The sequence below is a fragment of the Fukomys damarensis genome, unplaced genomic scaffold (assembly GCF_012274545.1).
Source record: "Fukomys damarensis isolate Sample0158 unplaced genomic scaffold, DMR_v1.0_HiC HiC_scaffold_19, whole genome shotgun sequence".
Lineage (NCBI taxonomy): Eukaryota > Metazoa > Chordata > Mammalia > Rodentia > Bathyergidae > Fukomys > Fukomys damarensis.
Window position 1 is genome coordinate 41,563,250 of NW_022900931.1, and position 21,732 is coordinate 41,584,981.

At 41.4% G+C, this 21,732-nt stretch overlaps 1 protein-coding gene across 5 annotated transcripts in view; it reads right to left on the reverse strand.

The window, feature by feature from the left end:
* Nucleotides 1–10,837: 10,837 nt before the first annotated feature.
* Pou2f1 (POU class 2 homeobox 1) overlaps nucleotides 10,838–21,732 on the reverse strand; it is a 153,127-nt gene continuing 142,232 nt past the window's right edge. For all 5 annotated transcript variants that reach the window (XM_010633948.1, XM_033765675.1, XM_010633946.3 and 2 more), the window contains exons 14-16: nucleotides 17,416–17,761; nucleotides 16,636–16,724; nucleotides 10,838–14,202 (exon numbers count right to left, since the gene is read on the reverse strand). In XM_010633948.1, the coding sequence (XP_010632250.1) occupies nucleotides 13,892–14,202; nucleotides 16,636–16,724; nucleotides 17,416–17,761 (746 nt within the window). In that variant the 3' untranslated portion in view covers nucleotides 10,838–13,891. The remainder of the gene's footprint in view (nucleotides 14,203–16,635; nucleotides 16,725–17,415; nucleotides 17,762–21,732) is intronic.

The window sequence follows — 21,732 nt, forward strand, 5'->3', positions numbered from 1 at the left end:
TTTGCTCTGCTTGGTTTTAATTTATACTGGCTTGCTTGAGCCTTGCTGTTTTGCATAATAAATGCTTCAGCGAAAATGCAGCTTACCCTAAGCTTTATTCCAGCAGTCATCGAAAACATGCATGTGGGGACACAGAGGTGGGCACAGGACACCCAGACACCTCTGGTGTTTCCTGTGGCCGTGGGGAAAGCGTCCTGGGCGTCTGGGCTGGTGGCTGTGCCTTGGGAGAGGACAGTGCCCAGTGCAATGTAATGCAGAACCCAGAGGGTGACAGGAAAGTTACCTGGCTTCTGGAGCACAGGGAGACTCGCAGGAGACCGGCCAGGAAGAGTTCCCTGTGAGCAGCAACTGACACCGTGGCACCACATCTCAGTCCATAGGATTTGGGGGCTGCAGTGGCTGACAACAGATCTTGTAGGTCAGCTTCCTTCACTGTCCAGCAGTATTTCCTTTACCTGCAGCAGCTCCAACTCACACCCACTAATTTCTATGACACAAAGACTGAAATCTGCACCTGGATTTCTCAAAGAAGTCCAAGGCCCTCTACTAATAACCCCTGAACAGCTGGGGCTCCAACAGCAACGTGCATCACCAGCAGGCACATATTTAAATGGGCAACTCACATAGAGAAGGCTCTTGATTCATAGCCCAGCTCTGTAGAAGAATTCTACTCACGGGGCCTGCAAAGCTGAAGTTCATTTCTGTTAGTCAAAATGGTGAGCCTTCTACCTAGGGCTGTGTGATCGGCATGGCTCACTTGAAAACAACCTTGGCCCAATTCTGTCACTATGTCTCAGGGCAAAGTGGGGGAGAGCTGGCAGCGAGCTGTGGGAGCTGCAGCTACCTGAGATCACCGACTTTCCAGGATACTGCAGTGTAACAAGGCAGAGAAAGCCAGTTAGGCGAACTGAGCCAATGTGCTGTAGACACAAGGCTAGGAAGCCAGCCCCAGGGAGCACAGGCCCAGGTCCAAGGTGATAGAGGCTATTCCCAGGTCAGGATTTCTGCCCTTCCTGAGGTTCCTAGCACCCTCTCCATACATGACTGTATACCTTTCTTTCCAAGACACTAGTGAGTATAAGTACCACCAACTTATTCCAAGGGAAAACCACTACGTTAAACATAAACATCCACTGAGATCTGATGGAAAATATAATAAACATTTAAATGAAAAAAAAATCACCAAAAAGACACACTGTCATTAACCCCCTCAGGACACTCCCCTGGCTTTGAACACACTCAACCCATCTCGCCACTTTCTCAAGCACTCTTTTGAGTCTTTAGTTTCACTGTCACGGCGGCCTCAGTGTCCTGGATCAATTCAAAGCGTTTCCATTCCGTGGTCATTTTGACTTTGGAGATGCACCAAGTCACATGATGCCAGATCTGGTGAATAAGGTGTTGGAGGACACGCGGTGATGTTTTCATGATCCTACCCTTCTGCTGGACGGCACTTGGAAGCATTATTCACTGTACTTTTGATCAAACTTTGTGAAGACCCACATGAAAGAGAATTTCCAGAACTGCTTCAGAAAGTACCAAGGTGTTTGAAGCAAGGGAGAGTATTCTGAGGGGAATTAATGGCAATACTCCTTACTGTAACAAATCTTTTTAAACATCTACTGTATATAGCAATCATACCGTGTAGTCCTGTTGCACGAGTTAAAATATAGAGATGTACCTTAGTATCAAAAGAACATGGAATTATACTTGAATTGGGGGACCAAGACATCATCTTTACATAAATGAAGATGGAAACTATCAGTTTTTTTCCTTCTTCTTAGAGTAAGACTTGGGGTTTTTCATAAGAAACTTGATGCTCCTCAAGAACAAACAATATTCAAACACACCATCAGCTTCCACCCTGGTTTGTGGAGTAAGAAAACGCTCAGAGAGGAGAGGGCAGAAAGGTATTTCGAGTTCCTTCTCTTAAGGAGCTGGGCTCCTACACTATAGCTGCCTTATAAAAAGGACTGCAGCCTCCGAGGCTGGTCAGCAGTTTATCTGCCTGAGTGGAGGAACACAGGGGTTTGCTTGCTGAGGTCTTTCTTATGTTAGGGTGCATGCCACTGTGTCTACCAAACAGTGGGTTTCCTTATGACTGGTATGGTGGTGCACACCTGTAATCGCAGCACTCTTGAGAGGCTGAGGCAGGAAGACTACAAGTGTGAGTCAAGTCTGGGCAACTTAGCAACTTGGTAAGACCCTGTCTCAAAAAATAATAAAGGACTAGGGATGGAGACCCTGGATTCAATCCCCACTAGTAAAAAAACAAAAAAAAAAAAAAAAAAAAAAAAAAAAAAAAAAGAAAAGAAAAGAAAAAGAAAAAGGAAGAAAATATTTTTAAAGAAAATAACATTATAAATTCACACGCCAACTATAAACACAAGGGAAGAAATAGAAAAGCTCTTTGATGCAGGAACAGGAGAGACGATTAAGTATTTGTCTTTTTGCTTTTGCCCCTGAACAAGACCACAGACTCCACTGGACAGCAGAGCTCTCTCCGTCTTGGAATTCGTGGAGGACACACATCAGTCAGAATGGTCAGCACAGGACAGACAGTGACACGTCCAGCTCTCTCCAACAAGCGCGTTTCTGTGGGACGTTCGTTTTTCAGATCAGATTTTCCTTTCTGTGGAATGAATGAATTGTACGGAGAACCCACGTGGAAGCTAAGGGAGGGAGCGGTGCAGCCCAGCACAGGAGAGCCAGGGGGGTGGGGCCGCCTCCTTAGAGGCCCTGGCAGCTCCCCATGGAGCTCTGAAGAATCAACCAAGGGCAGGTGTTTGATCACACAAAGCCTCTATCCCGAAGGAGGCTGAGACTCAACTCCAGGTCCCACTGCACCTTGCAGCCCACTGAGGCCCCGGCAGGGCACCTGTGACGCTCACGGCTCCCATAGCAGGAGGAGGAAACTGAAGAGCAGGTCAGGACCAGCTGGCTTGCAGTGGGCCAGAGCTTTCCCATGAATCTGTCAGGAAAGGGAAGAGGGGTGGCTTCTGTCTGTGAGAAGGTGTGGGAAGCATCCAGAAAACCAACACAGCAATCTCAGAGAAACTCCAACAATGTGAAAACACTTGGAAAATGGTTTAATGATGTTTTACAACAGAAATGAACTGTACAGTTACAGTAAGCTTAATATATATATAAAAAATTACAGCAGACAAATGCATCTACACAAAGTCTACCATTTCATTCAGATTCACTGGCACCTACAGTCTCTCCCAGCTCACAGCCCCCTGCAGGCAGCCCCAGGAGGGGAGTCATATAAAGGGCACTTTAAAAGAGACAGCACCGCTCATAGTCCCCCACCTCCTCAGGCCTCAGGAGGCATCAGCTAATTCCCCAACTTGTAAAGTCACCTGTGTTTCAGGTTTGCAAAACCAAAAAACGTGTGTTTCCAAAGGGGCACAGATAACAAGGCCTGGCGCTCCCAGTTATCAGCGGATTCTTACAAAACATTACTAGCAGGGGAAATGGCTAAACAGGCGCTCTGGGGCAGTGAGGCTACACAATAGCCACCCAGATTGCAGAGTCATCTAGGGGAAATGTAAAAGGACTCCCGATAAACTACTGAGAAACTGTCACTGCCTCCCATTAAAGCTGCTGGACAATTTTGGAAAGAATCATTTACACCGCATCTTAAGTTTCCACAAAGAAGAACTCAAACTCACATTTTTAAAGTACATAAAACAAAACGTTTTGGGAGGCCAAGGAGCTAAGTCCCCTTGTGTCCCTCCCTTGACAACAGTGGAAAAACACCCCTGAATTGATATTAAAAGAAAACAAAAAAGGGAAAAAAAGAAAAGGTGAGGGAGTTAAGATATTTAAAGACAGAAAACATCTTTAGAAAAACACGATCACTGTCTTTTTAAAACAAAACAAAACCCCAGTTGGGCACAGTAATCAGTGAGTATGCAATCCAATTGACACCCAGTAGAGGATTATTACTCAGTATTATGTACACTCAGAACTTTTTCATTTTCTTTTTTATTATGAACACCTAGGCAGTGAAAACTGTTGTTAATACATACATAGACACACCCAAAACATACAAAAATACTATTATTTCAAACTACTAAGAATAGGACAGCTCAATTATTTTCATGCTATGACTTTAAGAGCATTACACTCAAACAAGAAGTTAAACGACATTTTTTTTAATATCCCAGAAATATACCAAAATATACATCTAAGCTTTGGAATTACTGAGGTTAGACTAATGCAAGTGCTGGGTAATCGTACTTAATACACAAGTCTAAGGTTCTGCAGGAAAGAAATTATCTTTGGTATCTGCATCAGGCTAATATTATTAACATTTGGATTTTGCTTTGGGATAGAGCTTGTATGACCCTAGAACCAAATACCCCCCTCCCCCAGTCAACTGAGATTAAAAAGATCCATGTAAAAAGTTCCTTCATTTGCAATCCCCCCACCCCCCAAGTTAAAAAGTCACAGGCATCTACCTAGCACAAAAGGTTGTGAAATACAATGCATAGTTGCACAGTGGTGCTGCAAAAAGGAAACAAAACTACAATAAAGAGAAATGAAAAGCTTGATAATCATTCTGCATGTTTTCTCACAAACAGGACAGCCACTTCCAAGCAGTTCCAGTAAAGGAAATGAGAAAAAAGGCTCAGAAGGGCCCCTCCGCTTGTCCGCCCAGCCCCAGAGGTGAAAGCACCCAGTAGAGCAGCCAATCCTGCACCAGTGTCTTCAACGCTCCACTCTGTGGCGTCCTTGGGCCAGTCCAGCAGCAGCTCCGGCTCCCTGGTCCCTGCGCTAAGTCCCCGCGGTGACCCTGGTTGTTCATGGTGGTGACGGGGTTTTGGTTTTGTTTTGAGAAGTCTGAAATGCCAATTGGTTTCATGCCGTGGCCATAAGCTGCAAGGACCAGGTGCATGCACGGGCGCCAAATCCCAGCCCCCGGAAAAAGGCTGCCCCTTCCGGCTGCGAGGGCCCCACCTGCCCCTGCCCTCACTCTTCTAAATTCCAGGACACCACAGACTGGATTGATGCCGAAGACGTCCCTTTTCTTTGGTTTTTTTGTTTGTTTTGAGTTTATACAATCATTAAGAAATCTTTGGTTTTGGCTGGAAATTTAAAAAACAAAACAAAACAAAGAAACCACCCTCCCCTGGCTTATAGCAGCAGTATTATGACCTGGCTAAGCTTCTTTACAACTTTAAGGGTGGGAATTGAAGGTTGAGAACTACATTCAAAGAAAAAGTGAAAGGGCAGGGGATGTAGCTTCTAGAGAGCCTGTTGGATATAAGATTGTCAAATAATAATATTAATAATAATAATAATAAACTTAAATATTTGGATTTTTTTCTTTTTGGTCATGTCAAAGGAAAAAAGTGAAATGTATATGCAGCAGTCAGCTTAAAGGAACCTTTGGTGTCTTCCCTTCTACCCCCAATTCTGCAAAGACACAGAAGCCTGTGGCCTCTGAGGGGAGGGTGCTGGCCTCTACCCACAGGGAAGAGGACAGAGCCCTGCCGTGTGGCCAGCGTCAGACATGGGGCAGGGGCAGAGGCAGCCCTGGAAGGCAGCATGGCGGAGAGCGGATGTGGGGAGACCTGTGAAGACCCCTTTGCAACAGAAACAAACAGAAGATTGCAATTTGCCCTCGGGTTTGCAGTAGCTTTCAAGCAGAGACATTCAGAGGGTTTAGGAGGGCCCACCCTTGGCTACAGGTCTCATGATGCTATAGGCCAGAGTTTAACTTTAGAGAGGAGGGAGGGCGGACTTGGCAACTCTGTAGGGCTGAGAGGAAGTTAAAGCAAGTGACTCAGTCACAAGTTAGAAATGAGGTATACAAGGCTCCTGGACTTGCGGTGGGCAGGAAAACCCACGCTTACTCACCTAGCCCTCGCCACTACCACAGATGAGGGGAGTGGGGAGTTCTCCCTGCAGCAAGACCTCCTGTGGACTGGGTAATGCACGCTGCCCATGCAAGCAGAGGTAAGAAGCTGCTACAAAAGTCTGTTTTTCTCTTCCCCCATCAGATCTCAGAGGAGACCACCTTTTTTCTGTTGTAGAAGCCAGTATTAGAATATAGTTGCAAAGTGTCATGATTCCTCTACCAGGCCGGAATGAGACACTCCACTTAGGAGGTACACACTTTTGCACAGCATGCGGGAATGTAACCAAGGCCATGGCTCCCTCCAGCTACCTGAGACCCTGGTGTTCCTAACAGACGCTGTCATTTCAGCTTCTGAAAGTGCATTTCATTTCCTCCTCTTTTTCACACTTTGAGACACTGTTAGGGCAGGATGGGAGTTAGTTCTGTCCATTTTCACTCAAAAGAAAGCTTCTGAATGAAGCTTTGTTCTTAAGGACCTAAATGGTCAGATGTCTCACTTTTTGGGAACAGCACCGTACTCAGCTGTACTCAGCTGTCTGCCTGCAGACTGGGATCTAACGCTGGAGAGTTCAATGCCGCTGCCAATTTATGAAAAAAGCCTTAATCTGCTTTTGCAAGATTGTGGCCAACTTAAACCATGATGAACAAGTAAACAAAGAAAACATGGGAAAACTTTGCAGCAGACCTCAATGTTGTTTTTATAGTAAGTTAGTTTGGGGGTCTTAACTTTCTGACAGTGTCCTGGGTTTGAACCAGAAGGTGGCATTGTAGGTAGACTCAGAGACACAGAAAGAATCATAATCCACATCTTCTCTCCCCGAGCCCTGGAAGCTTCACTTCCGGCTTAAGTCTTGTTCATTACACACACCTTGTTTCCCCACAGCCTCTGTTTCAAGTGCTCTTATCTCCCCTATCCCTATTGCCTACTTACAAACCTACCTTAATGCTTCGAAATATCACACAACATTAACACTACTTATACAGAATGTCAGAAGGATAAAATTATTTTGAAAGCATTCGTGAAGTTCTGCAACCCAATCATTTTTAATGGACTATTCAGACAAAAATATATTATTTTCCCTCTCTCCTCTGTGTCCTACATCAAAACAGCAAACTACTCAGCTTCTGAGAGTTTGTATTAGAGAAGCATTTTGGAATAAAAACAGTTCCACGGGCATGTAAGGGAAAATTTTTTAGTTTTCCATGTAGTCATGCTCTTGAAAATGCTTCTTCAAGAGACAAAACAGAGATAACACATCTAAAATATTGTCTGAACTCAGAGGCTGCATTGGTTCTATTTATGAGTACTGTATTAGATAAAAAGAAATAAAGAATTCTGCCCCCATCTTTTGCACTCCTACAACTTCTCAATTCCAAGAACATTACTGCTACACGGAGCAATTCTATCCATCTTTATAGAGCCAGAAGAGTGAAACAAAATAAAACTTTTTGCCAAAGCCAGATAACCAACAAGACTTCTTTCAAAAAGTAGGGACGGCGCAAAAGGAAAGGGAAAGAATAGAAACAAGGTAAAGCTTTACCAGATTTCAGCCTTCTGCTCCTACTCCCTCTCCCTGCTTTGAAAAATGTAAGGATAAAAAAAATGACATGGCAGTGTCTTTGGCATCCAAACCAAACTCCATTTAAGTTGTATGAGAGGGATCATTTATTAAAAAAAAAAAAAAAAAAAAAGCCTCTCTGGAGATGTAGTCTTTATCAGAACTCTGGGAGCCAAGAAAATCGGTCCCAGAGTGTGAGCAGAGAGAACACTTGCTTTTTCTAAACCTCTTCTCATTCACACTGCACCTAGAACAGCAGCATCTCCCATCGCCCCAACCAGCCAGTCCTCAGGGCCACGCACACCTTACTGCGGGTGTGAAGTGAAGTGAGCAGGTTAGCTTCCAATTGTCTGATTTGGTTTTTCTTCTATTTATGTTTTTGGTTTAGGCAGAACAAGTCTTGGTATAAAAAAAGAAATAAGGTTTTAAATGCTGGGCTACTAGCACAACACTCAATAGCAGAGGGTGACTAAAAGAACTTGTTTCACTTGAATTTTCCTACGTTAAGATACAGTTACCTCTCCACTCCTCTCCAAATGAGTTGGTACACGTCTACTTGTCTCTGTTTTTCATGTGCACACCCAGATACTTACACAATCATCCTTTACCTAAGCCTTTGCTATATACAGAGGTAATGAATCATTAGGAGAGGCTGCAGGTCTGGGGAGCATGGGCAGCCACAGGAGGGGTTATAAATGTGCCCCTGGGGACCCTGAATCTATTGGACACCCCACACGTCACCTGCATGCCACCATACACTGTGCTGCAGATCAGACCACAAAGAAGCCAATAAATCCTAAACTCAATCACAGGGGAATATCAAGTTTCCTTTGGCAAGACAGGTATAAAGAAAAACACACACGAGCAACATTTTCCTTCTAACATAAGCAACTTTTCTCCACTACCCTGACTACCCTCCCTAACCCTATAAACTGTAACCTATAAACAGGATCCTGGATACATACAGCATCAATCAGGTTTATCAATCATGATAAACGTTAGTTTAACTAAATACTACAGCTAGAATTATTTCCACTATTTATAAAGTTTTTATTTATTTGGTTTTTACTTTAAAACCAGTTCTGCAACAATGCTAAGCTATGCTGAGGTATTTTATGAAGGTGCCAGAAGCTAGCTGTTGTCCACGAGTATTATCCTCACAGATTAAGGAATCACCATTCAACGAGAAAATGATGGGATGGGAAAGAGGAGATTCAGATTACAGAACCAACACAACAGTCCTCAGATTTACTGCTTTTAGCGAAGGCCAAGGGCAGAAGAACCAATTTAAAGAAACAATTTATGAAAAAGGATGGTTAGAAGAAAGCTGCAGTTCACAGGCCAACCAGAAAACTGGGTGCAAAGTGGACAACTGCTGAGACACACATTCCCTGCCCTTCTGGTAGGATCCTTTCAAGCCTTACTGGAAATTTCATGGCATCCCACTTAATCTGTTTGGACCAAGGACAGTAAGATTGGTATAGGCGCTTAATGATGAAAACAATTTGTCTGATTGTTTCGTCCAAGTCTCTGTACTGTAGGTGCTCCCTGTGAAAACCTGATCTTACTCTTCTTAGAGGAAAGCACAGAAAGATTTTTTTTCCTTCTCAAAGCTGAAGATAAATATGAAGAGAGATTTACCATTTTATAGAGTGTCATCCTCAAAATGTCAGGGACTGGAAATGACTTCAGAACAGCTAGGACTGTGATAATATGAGCAGTGTTACACACTAAATGCTTTACACACACACACACACACACACACGTGAACTCTTGATGGTTATGAACACATTCCTCTATCAATTCTTGCCCACTTGGCTGATTTTAAATTTCTTCAGTCTGTTTCACTTATTAGTATTGGCAGTCTTGCAATATTTTTGGTTCTAAAAGAGTCTGAATAGTGAAGAAACTTTAAATTCCTCGAGTTGAAATGCTGACATAAGGAGAAAGTATCTGACAAACCCTCCCAAGGCACTGTGGCAGCTGAGACTGCACAGTGGCCTCTGAGCCCTGCAGCTCATACCCAGCAGCTCTTCTTTCCTGGGAAGAAATGAGAAGCTGCTCCTCTGTCTCCCTTGCCCAGCAAACGGTCTTACTTCTTTCTAGGTTAAGACAGATCTGTAAGGGTGACATACCTTGGGGACAACTGCAGGCTATGCACTACAGTTTCTCTGTAAGCCAAATGTTCACTGTACACTGAATGCAATGTTTTCTGCAAGATTCCCAACTTTAAAAACAACACAAACTCCTTAGCATCTAGCTTTTCCAGTAAGTTAAATATAATTTTATGATAAAGACTGGGTTGAATTCAAACATTGTGTCAAGCAAGTATATGTGCTTTCAGATCATATAGGATATTTTCCCTATTTCCCCAAACACATGAAGGCTAATAGACAAAGTAACATTAAAAAGAGGTATCATTGTGCTTTTTTCCCCCAGAACAAATGAATTATGTAGAACAAACTGGCAAGATGAGCTCACTAAAAATTTTAATGGATGTTTTCCCTTTAAAAATATTAATTTCTAATAATGTTACTATGAAGTATAAATATGCAAAACAAAAACTGAATTCCTTTGGTTCCATTCTTGAGTAACAAGCTGAATGGGATGGTACTGACTTTTCTGACAATAAATAAAAGGGAGTGTGTATTATATGACTTGATGACATAAATAACTCTTTAATTCTAAAAAGCTGCCTATCAAACCTCAGAAACATTTCAACAAATATAGCTTATTTCAATTTATTTCCTTTAAGTTCATTTATTAGAATAATAATATTGTTTCTGTGAGAAGCCCTTTTTTTATGTCTTTCTGTTCTGTCCTTCAGATTTGTATAGGGTATAAATAAAGTTCATGACCAAACTGCATCGCTTATGACAAGCAGGGTTCACAATTACATTCACTGCTCCCTCAGGAGAGCCCATTATCATGGGCAAATATACTATCACTACAACTGCATTAAAAATTAGTCTTTGGCTTAATATGTATTAACCAAATTCAGGGAGGAAATAAAACTTGCATAAATGCTAAGGGGAAGAAAAGAAGAATGACAACAAGGAAGTGTAACGACCTATTTGGCCTTTCTTGCAAATGCAGGAACTCTACCGAACAACTCTTCTGGGTCAAATGACCCTTTGGGTTTCCAGACTCCTCTCTAAAAGGTGGTTAAAAGTTAGGTCCGAGTACCTTAGCTTAGGAGATAGTTCATTCAATTAAAAAAGTATTTCTCAAGATGATATAAAAATCAAAAAGGACTAAGGCATTCATGGAGCGAGTATGATTAGCAGAGTATCTGCAAATAGAGGTGGGGAACCGATGTGAAACTGAACATCCACCAGCAAGCTACATTAGTGTTTCATGTGTACATGTGTGAAAAAGTACCTTCCACTCATAACTTATTTTTAAATATGTAAAAGAAAAGAAAAAAATTTAAAGTTATCTTTGTCTAAAGATTTAATTCTCTTTTCAACACAGATTTTTATGCTGGTTTAAGGTCTACCCTCATCAAGTGATTCACATAAAAGGCAGAATCCCCTTAAGAGGGGATTAGAAACTAGATATAGACAGGGTAGGGACTGAAAGACTACTGTGCTGATGTTTAAAGCTTTTAGTCTCTTCTTTAATGTTAAAATCTGTTGGCGTTATTTGGGAGAGTGATCATTTTTTAAACCGCAGAAAACAAAACCAAAACTGCCTTTCTTTGTCTTTCCTCTTAACTCACTGGGCTAGAGTCCCTTGGGACTTCCCCCTTCCTTTGGTAGCATTTTGGGGAAATTAATGCTATAACCTCTAATCCAATATGGTGGGTATCAGCATTTCCCTCCCTGAATCCTTCCTCTTAACTTCCACATTCCCACTGGAGGGACTCTACTACAGGCAGCTACAGCATTATCCATAGCTCTAAAATCATCCGCACAGACTAAAGTTAGAGACGTCAAGTCATGATAAAAGATTACGTTTAACTACAAAAGACAAAAAGCTGATGGAGAGCAAAGAAATTAGTAACTGACACTGCCATTCTATTTACACACAACCTAAATAAACTAGCTAAAAATCAAGGTAATGTCTGCCCAGAGGATATTACAATTTACCAACACAAAAGATTAAAAACAAGCAGCAACTTTTATATAAAATTAATAAAGACAAATGAAAAATTGTCAGTAGCATCTATCTCCTCAATGTGTCTGAACTGCACGTTATAAACTAGTTCATTAGTACAGCAGCGTGCTAAAATTTGACTTTGGTTCAAGCTTAGTTTAAAAGTAAAAACATAAAAAAAAAGCCACACACCACACAAAAACAGGTGGATGGACATTTGTTAGTTTCCCTGCTTGCAGTTCACTGATTTTCGAGGGATTTGAGGGAAAGTGAAGGGTAAGAAGAGGAAATTGGGAGGGGGATAATTAAATACTTGGAGAAATAAAACCAGACAGAGGAACTAAACAAAAATTTAAAAGGGGACTAAAATGTTTCTGACCTTTAATATTAATATGACTGTCTCCCACCTGAATCACAGACATACACATCTGTGTCTGTATCAATGCCTTTCTGAACAGTGGTGAAGAGAGACAAACAGACGAATCTCAGCTCCCTTGGGGCCACAAGCAAAGCAATCAGAGGGAAAGTCACCTGTTAGCTCTCTCTCAAACCCCAGCATAAAAGGGGGACAAAGTGCAGTCTTGGGACCACTGGAGATTGAAGCAAGCATCAGACACCAAATAGGAACCTTTAACTCCACTCCGAAGGGGAACGTAGATGAACTGCACTGCAGTGGTCCAGTCTCTTGGGGAAATTTTTGGTATACATACTATAATAGTTTATTGGCAAAAAGGGGAATTTAATCTCTAAATTACCCTCATTCCTCTTTATCTATTTGCACAAGCTCTTTCTTTTCAATGGGCTCATTTATGTAGTCTGAAACACCCTGAAAACAATGACAGGAGCTAATCACTTTCTACATTGAACAAAGAGATATGTACTGTCATTAGACCTACCTAGCAGGAGTATCTCAGATAAGCTAGGAGACATGGTGTGTGCAAAGTTCCGGCTCAGCCTTTCTGCAAAGGATCTACAGACCCCAGTACAGCCTGGCTAATAAGTGCCTCTGTGAGTTAGAGAGTAGAGGAGAATCTTAGGGGTTTGAGTAAGTCATAAGCCACCCAGTGGACAGAAGTCTGCAGCTCTTTAGAGGAACAGGTGGCAACCTCAGATTCTTCTCAACCTCTTCTGGATATACAATTGATGGGATAAACTCTAGTAGAATTCCTTTAGAAAACAAAAAGGAAATGTTTCCCAATTTCAACAGATCAATTTGTTCTCTGCCAAGTAAGTCCAAGTTTGGATGAAAACCTTCCATAAAATGGAACACACAAACAAATACATCGACAGTAGGAGCATTTTTCAGGAGATAAGAAATCAGGAGAACCACCGAGTCAGGTGTCTGCAGTAGTCTTTGCTCTTTGGAACCAAATCCTGCTTTACAACATATGCGGCTGTTCCTATTTGAAGTAGCAGAAAGCGCACTGTTGCACCACAGGACCTGGGCCTCAGGGCCATTCCATGATTTGGGGTGAGTGAGAGCTACAGTTCAGCAGGAATTCCTTCCTACACAAAAGTGCTCCAAAGGCACCACCTGATGGGGGAGGGGCGTGTGTGGGGTGAGAGTGTTCGCACACACTGCCTTCAGCTTCTGCACCAAGCCTCTTGCATAAGTGGCAAAAGAAAATAATTTTCTAGCACCTCTGTAAGAGTCATCAAGGATAAGGAAACCATCAAGAACATTTCCCGCAGTTAAGAACGTTAAGTCTCCCCTTACCCCAAAACCCTCCCTCCCCACAGTGTGGGAGCTCACTGAAATAGGATCCAGGAGCGAGAGATAAACATGTCCAAACTCTATATATATATAAAAACAATAATAATAACAACAATAATAGAGATACAGTAATACAGGCCTGCCTAAATTGTACCAGTTAAGAAAGGAACCCCCAACACAATTGATACGATTATAAACACCTTGTTATGACTTAATGGCCTGTACAACAGACCCATAAAAATGATTTTTTTTAAGAAAAAAGAAATTTAGACAAACAAGAAATCCCCTTCCTATATTGGAATTGGTAACCCACCTTGTCATCATGACTGCTGGAAATGATAAGTAGTCCTTTCACTTATTTGTTTTTGATTTTTTTGTTTCTGTTTTTTTTTTTTTTTTTTAATTTTTGGTTAGAAAGTTCTCCAATCCATGAAGCACTCCTGAAAAGACAGTGTTTTATTATAAAATTAGGCAAATGTTGTCTGTCTCTTTGTTTTTTCTGGTATGTGTATTTCTCTCCTCTCCTTTGTCTCCTTGCCCTCACAACACAGTGAGAGGAAGCCGATCACATTTTCTCAGTTTACCAACTGACTGCCAGCCTGATCCCACTGCAGAGTGACAAAGCCTTGGGCGGCCGGCTCTGCGCCCTGCTCACTGGGCCTTGGAGGCGGTGGTGGTGGTGGATGCGGCCCCGCTGGCAGAGGCCACTGTGAAGAGAGAGTTCTGCATGGACTCTGCAGAGGTGGAGGCGGCGTGAAGGCTGGCAATGGGTGCTGAGTTCCCTGTGGAGGCGGCAGCAGCAGAAACCAAGCTAACCGGGTTGCTGGTGAGCAGAGAGAGGTTCTGAGGGTTCAGGAACAGAGGGGCAGTCACGATGTTGGGGGCTCCTCCAGCATTGGCAAACACCAGGTTCCCAGTTGCATCCAGGGACGTTATTGGAAGAGAGCCACCAGAAGCAAGAGCTACAGGTGAGACCCAAGAAACAGGCAGGAAGGAGAAGGTCAGCAGCATCCTAGAGCAGTTAGGTAACAAGTCGTAAAAGTCCTACCAAGGGGATCTAGCTCAGTTGGTTCTGCTGCCTGCCTCGCAAGCATAAGGACCCGAGTTCGATCTCCGGTACCAAAAAAAGTTATTTGGTGCAAATAGTTTTGGCTGGGCATGGTGGCGCGCGCCTGTAATCCCAGCACTTGGGAGACTGAGGCAGGAGGATCGCTGTGAGTTCGAGACCAGCCTGGGCTACATAGTGAGCTCCAGGTCAGTCGCAACTACATAGTGAGACTCTGTCTCAAAAAACAAAACAAAATAAAACAAAACAAACAAACAAAAGGTCCTATAGAGTCTCCTGCAACTCAGTATGAAAGGTGAGGTTCTTTCCTACTTTTTCCTCAATTGCAGGGTTATACTGGCACCAAATGAAGTTTATAATTTTGAGGAGCATAAAGGACTAACAAATCTAATGAACACGACAAGGGTAAGCTAAACGGAGAGTTATAAGAACTAAGGAACTAGTCCTGTTTCTATCTTTAAACCTCAAGTTTATTTCATTTACCTAGAAATATATGTTAAATCCAGTAATTGTCTCCAATGAAGATTGCTTTTAAAATACCTCTGATCAAAAGACAAAGTATAGGTAATTGATTAAAGTATTCAGAATATATTTTATTCTTATCAAACCAACTGGCATTATTTGTTTTTGTTTTTTTGGTACTGGGGATCGAACTTGGCACCTTGCAAAATTGCGAGGCAGGCGGTGGAACCACTGGACTAAATCCCCGGCCCCCAACTGGCATTATTAATAAATTTGAGGAAGCTCTTGTATACAAGATGAAAATCATTACTTCTTTTTTTGTTGTTTTGGTACTGGGGATCAAACTCAGGACCTGCACCTGCAAAGCAGACATGGGTGTCACTGAGCTAAATCTCTGGCCTGAAAATCATTATTTCTAAAAGCCTTTACTTATAAATTACAAATCAGATAAAGTAAAAGGTATGATTTATTTTTCACTTCAAGAGGCAAAACGTGACTTCGAAGACCTGCGCAGAGGGGAAGGATGAGTTCATTGTAGAAGATCAGAGACACAATGATGCAGGTGGCCCTTGGTGGGTGATTTAGAGTTAGGCCTCGGTTTCAAGGTGGAGAACTTTTCCCTGATGTCATTCATTGTTTTCCCATGGCAGGAATGATTAAAACTTTAAAGTAATTAGTGCTTTTACTCTGTCAAATGCCCCCACTTAAATAACCTCACTCCTACATGCAGATTTCTTTCTTTTTTTTTTTTTTTTTGAAAGGCATTAAAATCTGGCTGATTTCTTACATAACACCTAGCTGAAGGCGATGCCCCTGATTTTGGATGTGATCACAGAAAAAATACAGAATAATGAGACTTGCTATAGCTTGGTATTTTCTGAGATTCTAGGCTCAGGGTGAAAGACCAATTCTATACCTTGTCAGACAGTATTCAATTCATTTACGATTTGGTTAATCAGGAAGCCAATATAATGTAAGGCAACCTAGGCCATGATTTGGTTTTCTCTGTAATTTAACATTTTCTGCAGTACACTGTTAGACACACTAATCTCAGTTGAAGTTGGCTAACAGATTAGTTTTGGCTCCAAGAACTCTTATTAAGCAGAAAATATTTTAATTGTAAGAAACAAATTCTGATTAACAGTGATATTTCCCTGAACAATTATCTCCCTGAGTCACACAGCAGCAAGCATCTTCAGATACAAGGTCAGAACCTAAACACAGTAAGCCCTTCGCTGTATGAAATGAATACTGTCCTGAATTACACGTTTTTTTGAAAAGGCTGGTAGGGATCCAAATGGGCTTGGAAGGGACATAATCCAAGAGGAACCTATGCTCTACTCCGATGGGGAATATAAAAAGGGAGTCTAACAAGAAGTAAAGATGTGCTCTACTGACCAGTCAATATAGGACTTTCCTATCCAAGGCGATCTTAGAAGGGGGATGTGGACTGGGGATCTTCTTGGTCAAATATGTCTTTTTTTTTGGTACTAGGGATTGAACTCAGGTCCTTGAGCTTGCGAGGCATCAAATACGTGGTTGAGAGAGGTTTTAGATGAGTATGTGGACAAACAACCAGAAGAAAACATTCTTCCTCAAAGTCTGTTCATCTAAGAAGATAATATCACACAAAGTCCTGGCTTCTTGGAGTAGTATTGGTTCCTTTTTTTTGCAAACTAATACCTGTACTTTTCTTTTACAAAGTTTTTTTTTTCTTTTTTTTTAAACCAAGAACATTTTCTTGGTCTTCAAGAACGTTAGTTAAAGTTAGTTAACATTCAACTAACTCTCCCCATTACCTTCAGCTCTAGCAAAGCAGGCTTCCTCCATTACACACACACAGAGCAAGCAAAAAGATCCTACTGACCTTGAATAGTTGCCAGTGTACTGTTGCTCATCAGAGCGGGGCTGAGAGCACTGCCCAGGGTCCCTGGATTGAGACTGAGTAAGGCACCTCTGCAAGTTGAAAAGAAGGGTCACGTTATTACCATGCAGACACAGCTGTCAGTCTGACAATACCCGCAAAGGAAGAAAAAGAAGGAAACTCTAGGGAAGTGTAAAGCAATCTTTGGTACTTTCCCTCTACCTTCATATGGTTTGCTTAATGCTTGTGCATTAGTGCTTCTTGGATGCTTACTGGAACAATGGTATGATCTGCATAAAATGTAAAACTTTTACACTCATTTTGATTCTGACTTAATTCTCTTAAAAAAAAACAAACCCAAAAAAACTCGAGCAAAAAAAAAAAACCTCTTATGTGACAATAACATAAAATTGGGAATCTCTTTACTACGCTTCTTATCCATGTTTGAGAGTGTGAAAGCAGACAGTTCAGAGTTTAATGGAGAAAGCCTAAGAGTAAGAGTCAGAATTCTGGGCTTCCTATCTGGTCGCATCACCAAGGTGACTCAGTGATGTGGTGTTCTGTGTCTTCGTGTGGAAGTAAGTGTGACTGCTATCCTTCCCAGACTGCTCAAAAACCTAGGTTCAGCTCTGTGATCAAGCAAGGTCTTTGCATGACTGCAGAGCAGCCTGTTTCAAAGAGACTTTTAAAGACATCTTTTCTCATTCAAAATGGTGATGAATAATTCCAGGGGCGATTTCCCTGTTGCTTCTTAGATGTGGAGGAGATGGGAGGGTTCCTTACCCAGCCGCAAACTGTGAGGGCGCCATCAGGCCTGGGCTGAGTCCCGCAGCAGCAGCCATGGCGGCAAGACTGGCATTTGCTGGCAACTGTGCGGCTCCTTGGAGAGCGGCAGCTGCTGCTGTTTGCAAGCCTGATGCTGTCACCATCACCTGGCTGGTTCCAAGAGGGGAGGACAGAGAAGTGGAGGTGGTCTGGGTTGTGCTGGTCTCACTGGCACTGGATGCCTCCGAGGCAGAGGCAGAGGCGGAAGGGGAAGGGCTCAGAGAGGGGCTTGTGACTGCTGAGGAAGCAGGAGGGGCTGTGGAAATCACGGTGGCTGTGTTGTTGGACGTGGTATCTGTAGTGCCTGAAAAGAGAACTGGATTAGAAAATAACCTCTGTGACAGCCTTTGAAGAAGAGTGGCTTATTCAGCTATATGCTCTAGACTCAATGGAGTAATGATACATCATCCAGGAATCCTCAATTTGCCCTTTTTAAATCTAATTTAACGTTTGTATGAATCCAACTTTAAGACACAAGAGGACTCATACAACCAGGAAAGAAAGAGAACAATTTTCCAGTGCCAACTTCCTATTAAGAAACAAAATAACCAGAGAAGCTTTCGTTATGGGATACAAATTCTCTAGTGAAGAAACATAAGCAAAAAAAAAAAAAAAAAAAAGACAACTTGGAAACCGCCTTTTCATTTGGCAGTCTCCATAAAAAAATAAAAACAAGAACAAGAAAAACAGAATTACATGCTTTTTTTCTAAGAATGAATGTCAGTAAGATACAAGAAACAATATAAAAATGACTAAAGGTGAATGTCTAGATGCATTCTTTGTATTAAAATTCAGCTCTTGGAGGGGAGGAGGGGGGTGAAGCGAGGGCAGGGACAAGGGGAAAAAATGATAATGAAGACCTGTCATGTAGAGGTACAAGATCCCAATAATGAATGTAACTGTACTGGATACCTAAAATGGACCAATACACTCAATGAGAGAAAAATAAATAAAATTCAGCTCTTGTTCTGTTGCCTGCCCCACAAGCACAGTGACCCAAGTTCTATCCTGGTGCAAGCCCCCCCAAATCAGCTCTAAGCTCTTTTATAATGAAAATTAGCTCTCTAAATAGCTTGCTATGCTAAATATTCTCTTTGGAAACAACCACATACAAGGGTAATATGAATGTCATAAAAGGTAACAGGAAAAATGAGTAACAAGGTGTTATGTGACAGCCTCTAAAAAATCATGGTGTCTAGGTTTATTTTTGTTTAAAAAAACAAATATTTGGATGTAAATGACTAATTGACATTGGAATATCATTTAAATACATTCACTGAGATTGGGTTTGAGATCAGCTTTGTCCAAAAGAAATAAAATATATGTAATCTGAAATATTCTAGTAATTCCATTGAAAATAGTAAAAAGAAACAGGTGAAATTCCAATAATATACTCATTATTCAATATTACAAAAATATTGTGAAGATAAAATCAATTTAAGAAAGCATTAATGAGTTAGTTTATCTCCATCTTAGAACAGCATGCATTTCATAATCATGGCACTTGTGAATTTGAACAAGCCATGCTTTGGATGCCCAAAGCCACCTATAGCTAGTGGATGTCATGTTGAGTACCACAGATTTAATACATGCCTCGATGTTAGCAAGTTGTGTTCTAGAGTCAAGTGTGGTTTAAAGAATACTGCTACTCTGCCCAAAGTAGGAATGGCGCCTAAGGCTCTCACAGGAAAGATTAATAACCTTGCAGAAGATGCCAACTGACTCAGGGAGCTTTAATTCTGGTGATAGTTATATAACAAAAGTACTGTATGGAACAGGTCTTCTGATTCTGGTTGTTAGTGAATGCTACACAGTATAGAAACAGAAGCCGGCCAGAATTTAATTTAGGAAGCTCAGCACATTTTAGGGTAGAATCAATCATATGCTTGTATAAAGCAGAAATATTTTCTCAGGATGCTTAAAAAGATAAATGTATCTATAAGCTTTCAATATAATAATCCTGTGACATATAAATCACTTTCAATTATAATCAGATAGATCAAAATTCGTACCTCAAAACAATGACACATTGGAAAATTCTTACGTAGGTCTTTTTTTTGTGTGTGGCACTTAAGGTTGCACCCAGCCCTTCATACTGAGCTACATCTCTCATCCTTTTTTGAGACGGGGTTTCACTAAATCACTGAGTTACACAAGCCGAGTTGAACTTGCAATTCTCCTGCTTCAGCCTCCCAGTGTCTCTGATGAGAGATGTGTGTCCCTAAGCGTGGCTAAAATGTTTTTTAATGCTAAAATCTGCCACTACGCTACAGAAGACTCTGCTTTTGTCACTGGCTTATGATACATTCCGGTAGTTTTCTTTCTAAAATGTATTTTGAAGTCATCTTCTTGTCTCCACTAACTAAGAACATCTGGAATTCAAGTCTCTCACTTCTATTCTCCAACTTAGCAATTTAGATACTGCCTGTGTTAGAATAATTCTGAGTTCTTCCTCCAGTGCCACTCACAAGTGGCTACGTGGTGTCTCACTGAACCTGAGAAGCACATCTTTCTTACTGTCGAGTGAAAAGGGAAGACTTACTCTTTCTGCCCTTCTGAAAAATATAAACAAGATTTATTCTCATTACAGCTGGCCCCAAATACTATTATATCTTTGGATACTGTAATGCCATTTTCATTCATTATTTCCTCAGTTTCAAATCTATCAGAACAATCCCTGCCACTGGGCACCCGAGGTTGCAATGGCTCTTGTTTGGCAGACTTTTCTATACACACTTATTTTCTCCTAAGACTTGGCCCTTGTTCTGTAGGAAGGTTAAGTGTTTTTTCTTATTTCTGTCCCATTGCTAAGAAATTTCAATGCATTTCCAATCTTTTCTTAACCAATTTCTCACCTTATCTAATTTAACTTTACCTATGTAAGTGCTAGTTCCCATTTTCATAAGACCTCATACCTTGGGGCTAAAAGCTTAATTTGGTTGTTTTCTTTCCTTTCTAGTGCCACTGTCAAATCATTCAGTATATTGCTTCCTTCAAGTCCTGTAGAGGTGACTTCAACCTGGGCTTGGAGGTGATGATTCCAGAAACTATTCAAGGTTGCATTTTTCTGGTTAGAATATTCTAACCACATTTTAGGTGTCCCCTGTATGAATGTCACATGAGCACTATAGTATAAAAATTCTACATACTTAAATCCATTTTGATCCATCCATCCATCCATGGTTTATGACCCTAAATTCTTGGCAACTTAATGCCTGGGTAAGTTTGATCAGAGAACTTGGGCTTGCTGGGCCTCAATGTCTTTAACAATGAAATAAGATGCTACCACTCAGCTTACAGGTTAGAAGGAAGTTAGAGCTGAGCACAGATGAGTATCTGGTAACTTCTTAACTTTACTTAGCATATTGTTTCTAAGGTTTATCCATGTTGAAACAGAAATCAACACTTCATTATTTTTTATTAGGCTGAACAACATTCTACTGTGTAGATACACCACAGTTCATTCATTCACCAAACCACAGGAACACAGGAGAGTGTCTAGTAACTTCTCTTGCTTCCCATCCTGTCTTCTTATAATAGCTTTATTGAGGTACAGTTTATGTGACAAAACACGCATCCAATTTAAATGTAAAATTCAATGATTATCAACTTGCAGAGCTGCAGCATACCACAGTCCAGGTTATATTCCCACCCAAAGCCTCCTGGTGCCTGTCTGCCCTAACTTGCCACTCCTATTCTCTCACCTGCTGTCTACAGATGTGGCTTTTTTCTTTTTAAACTGGTGATACTGGGGATTGAACCCAGGGTCTTCTCACTGAACTCCATCCCCAGCCTGCCTGCCTGGCTGCTAACTTTTCTTCTTTCCCCCTCCCTTCCATCCATTTCATTTTAAATTTTAAAACAAGGTCTTCCAAAATTGCCCAGGTTGGGCTTGAATTTGTGAGCCTCTTGACTCAGTCTCAAACAGTGCTGAGATCACTGGTGTAATCTGGCTAGATTTAAAATACATGTGTATTTTATATAATGGAATTATACAACATGAAGTCTTTTGTATCTGGTTTCTTTTACTTAGTACATTACTTCCAAGGTTTACCAATGTTGAAACAGAAATCAACACTTCATTGCTTTTTATTAGGCTGAATGATATTCTACGGTGTAGATACATCACATTTCATTCATTCACCAAACCATAGGCATTGGCTTGTTTACATGTTTTTGCCTGTTGTAAATAATGCTGCTTAAATGAAGATCCATGAAAAATTTTTGTGTGAATGTTTTCACTTGGGACAAACTACTCAATAGGATGGTAAGTTT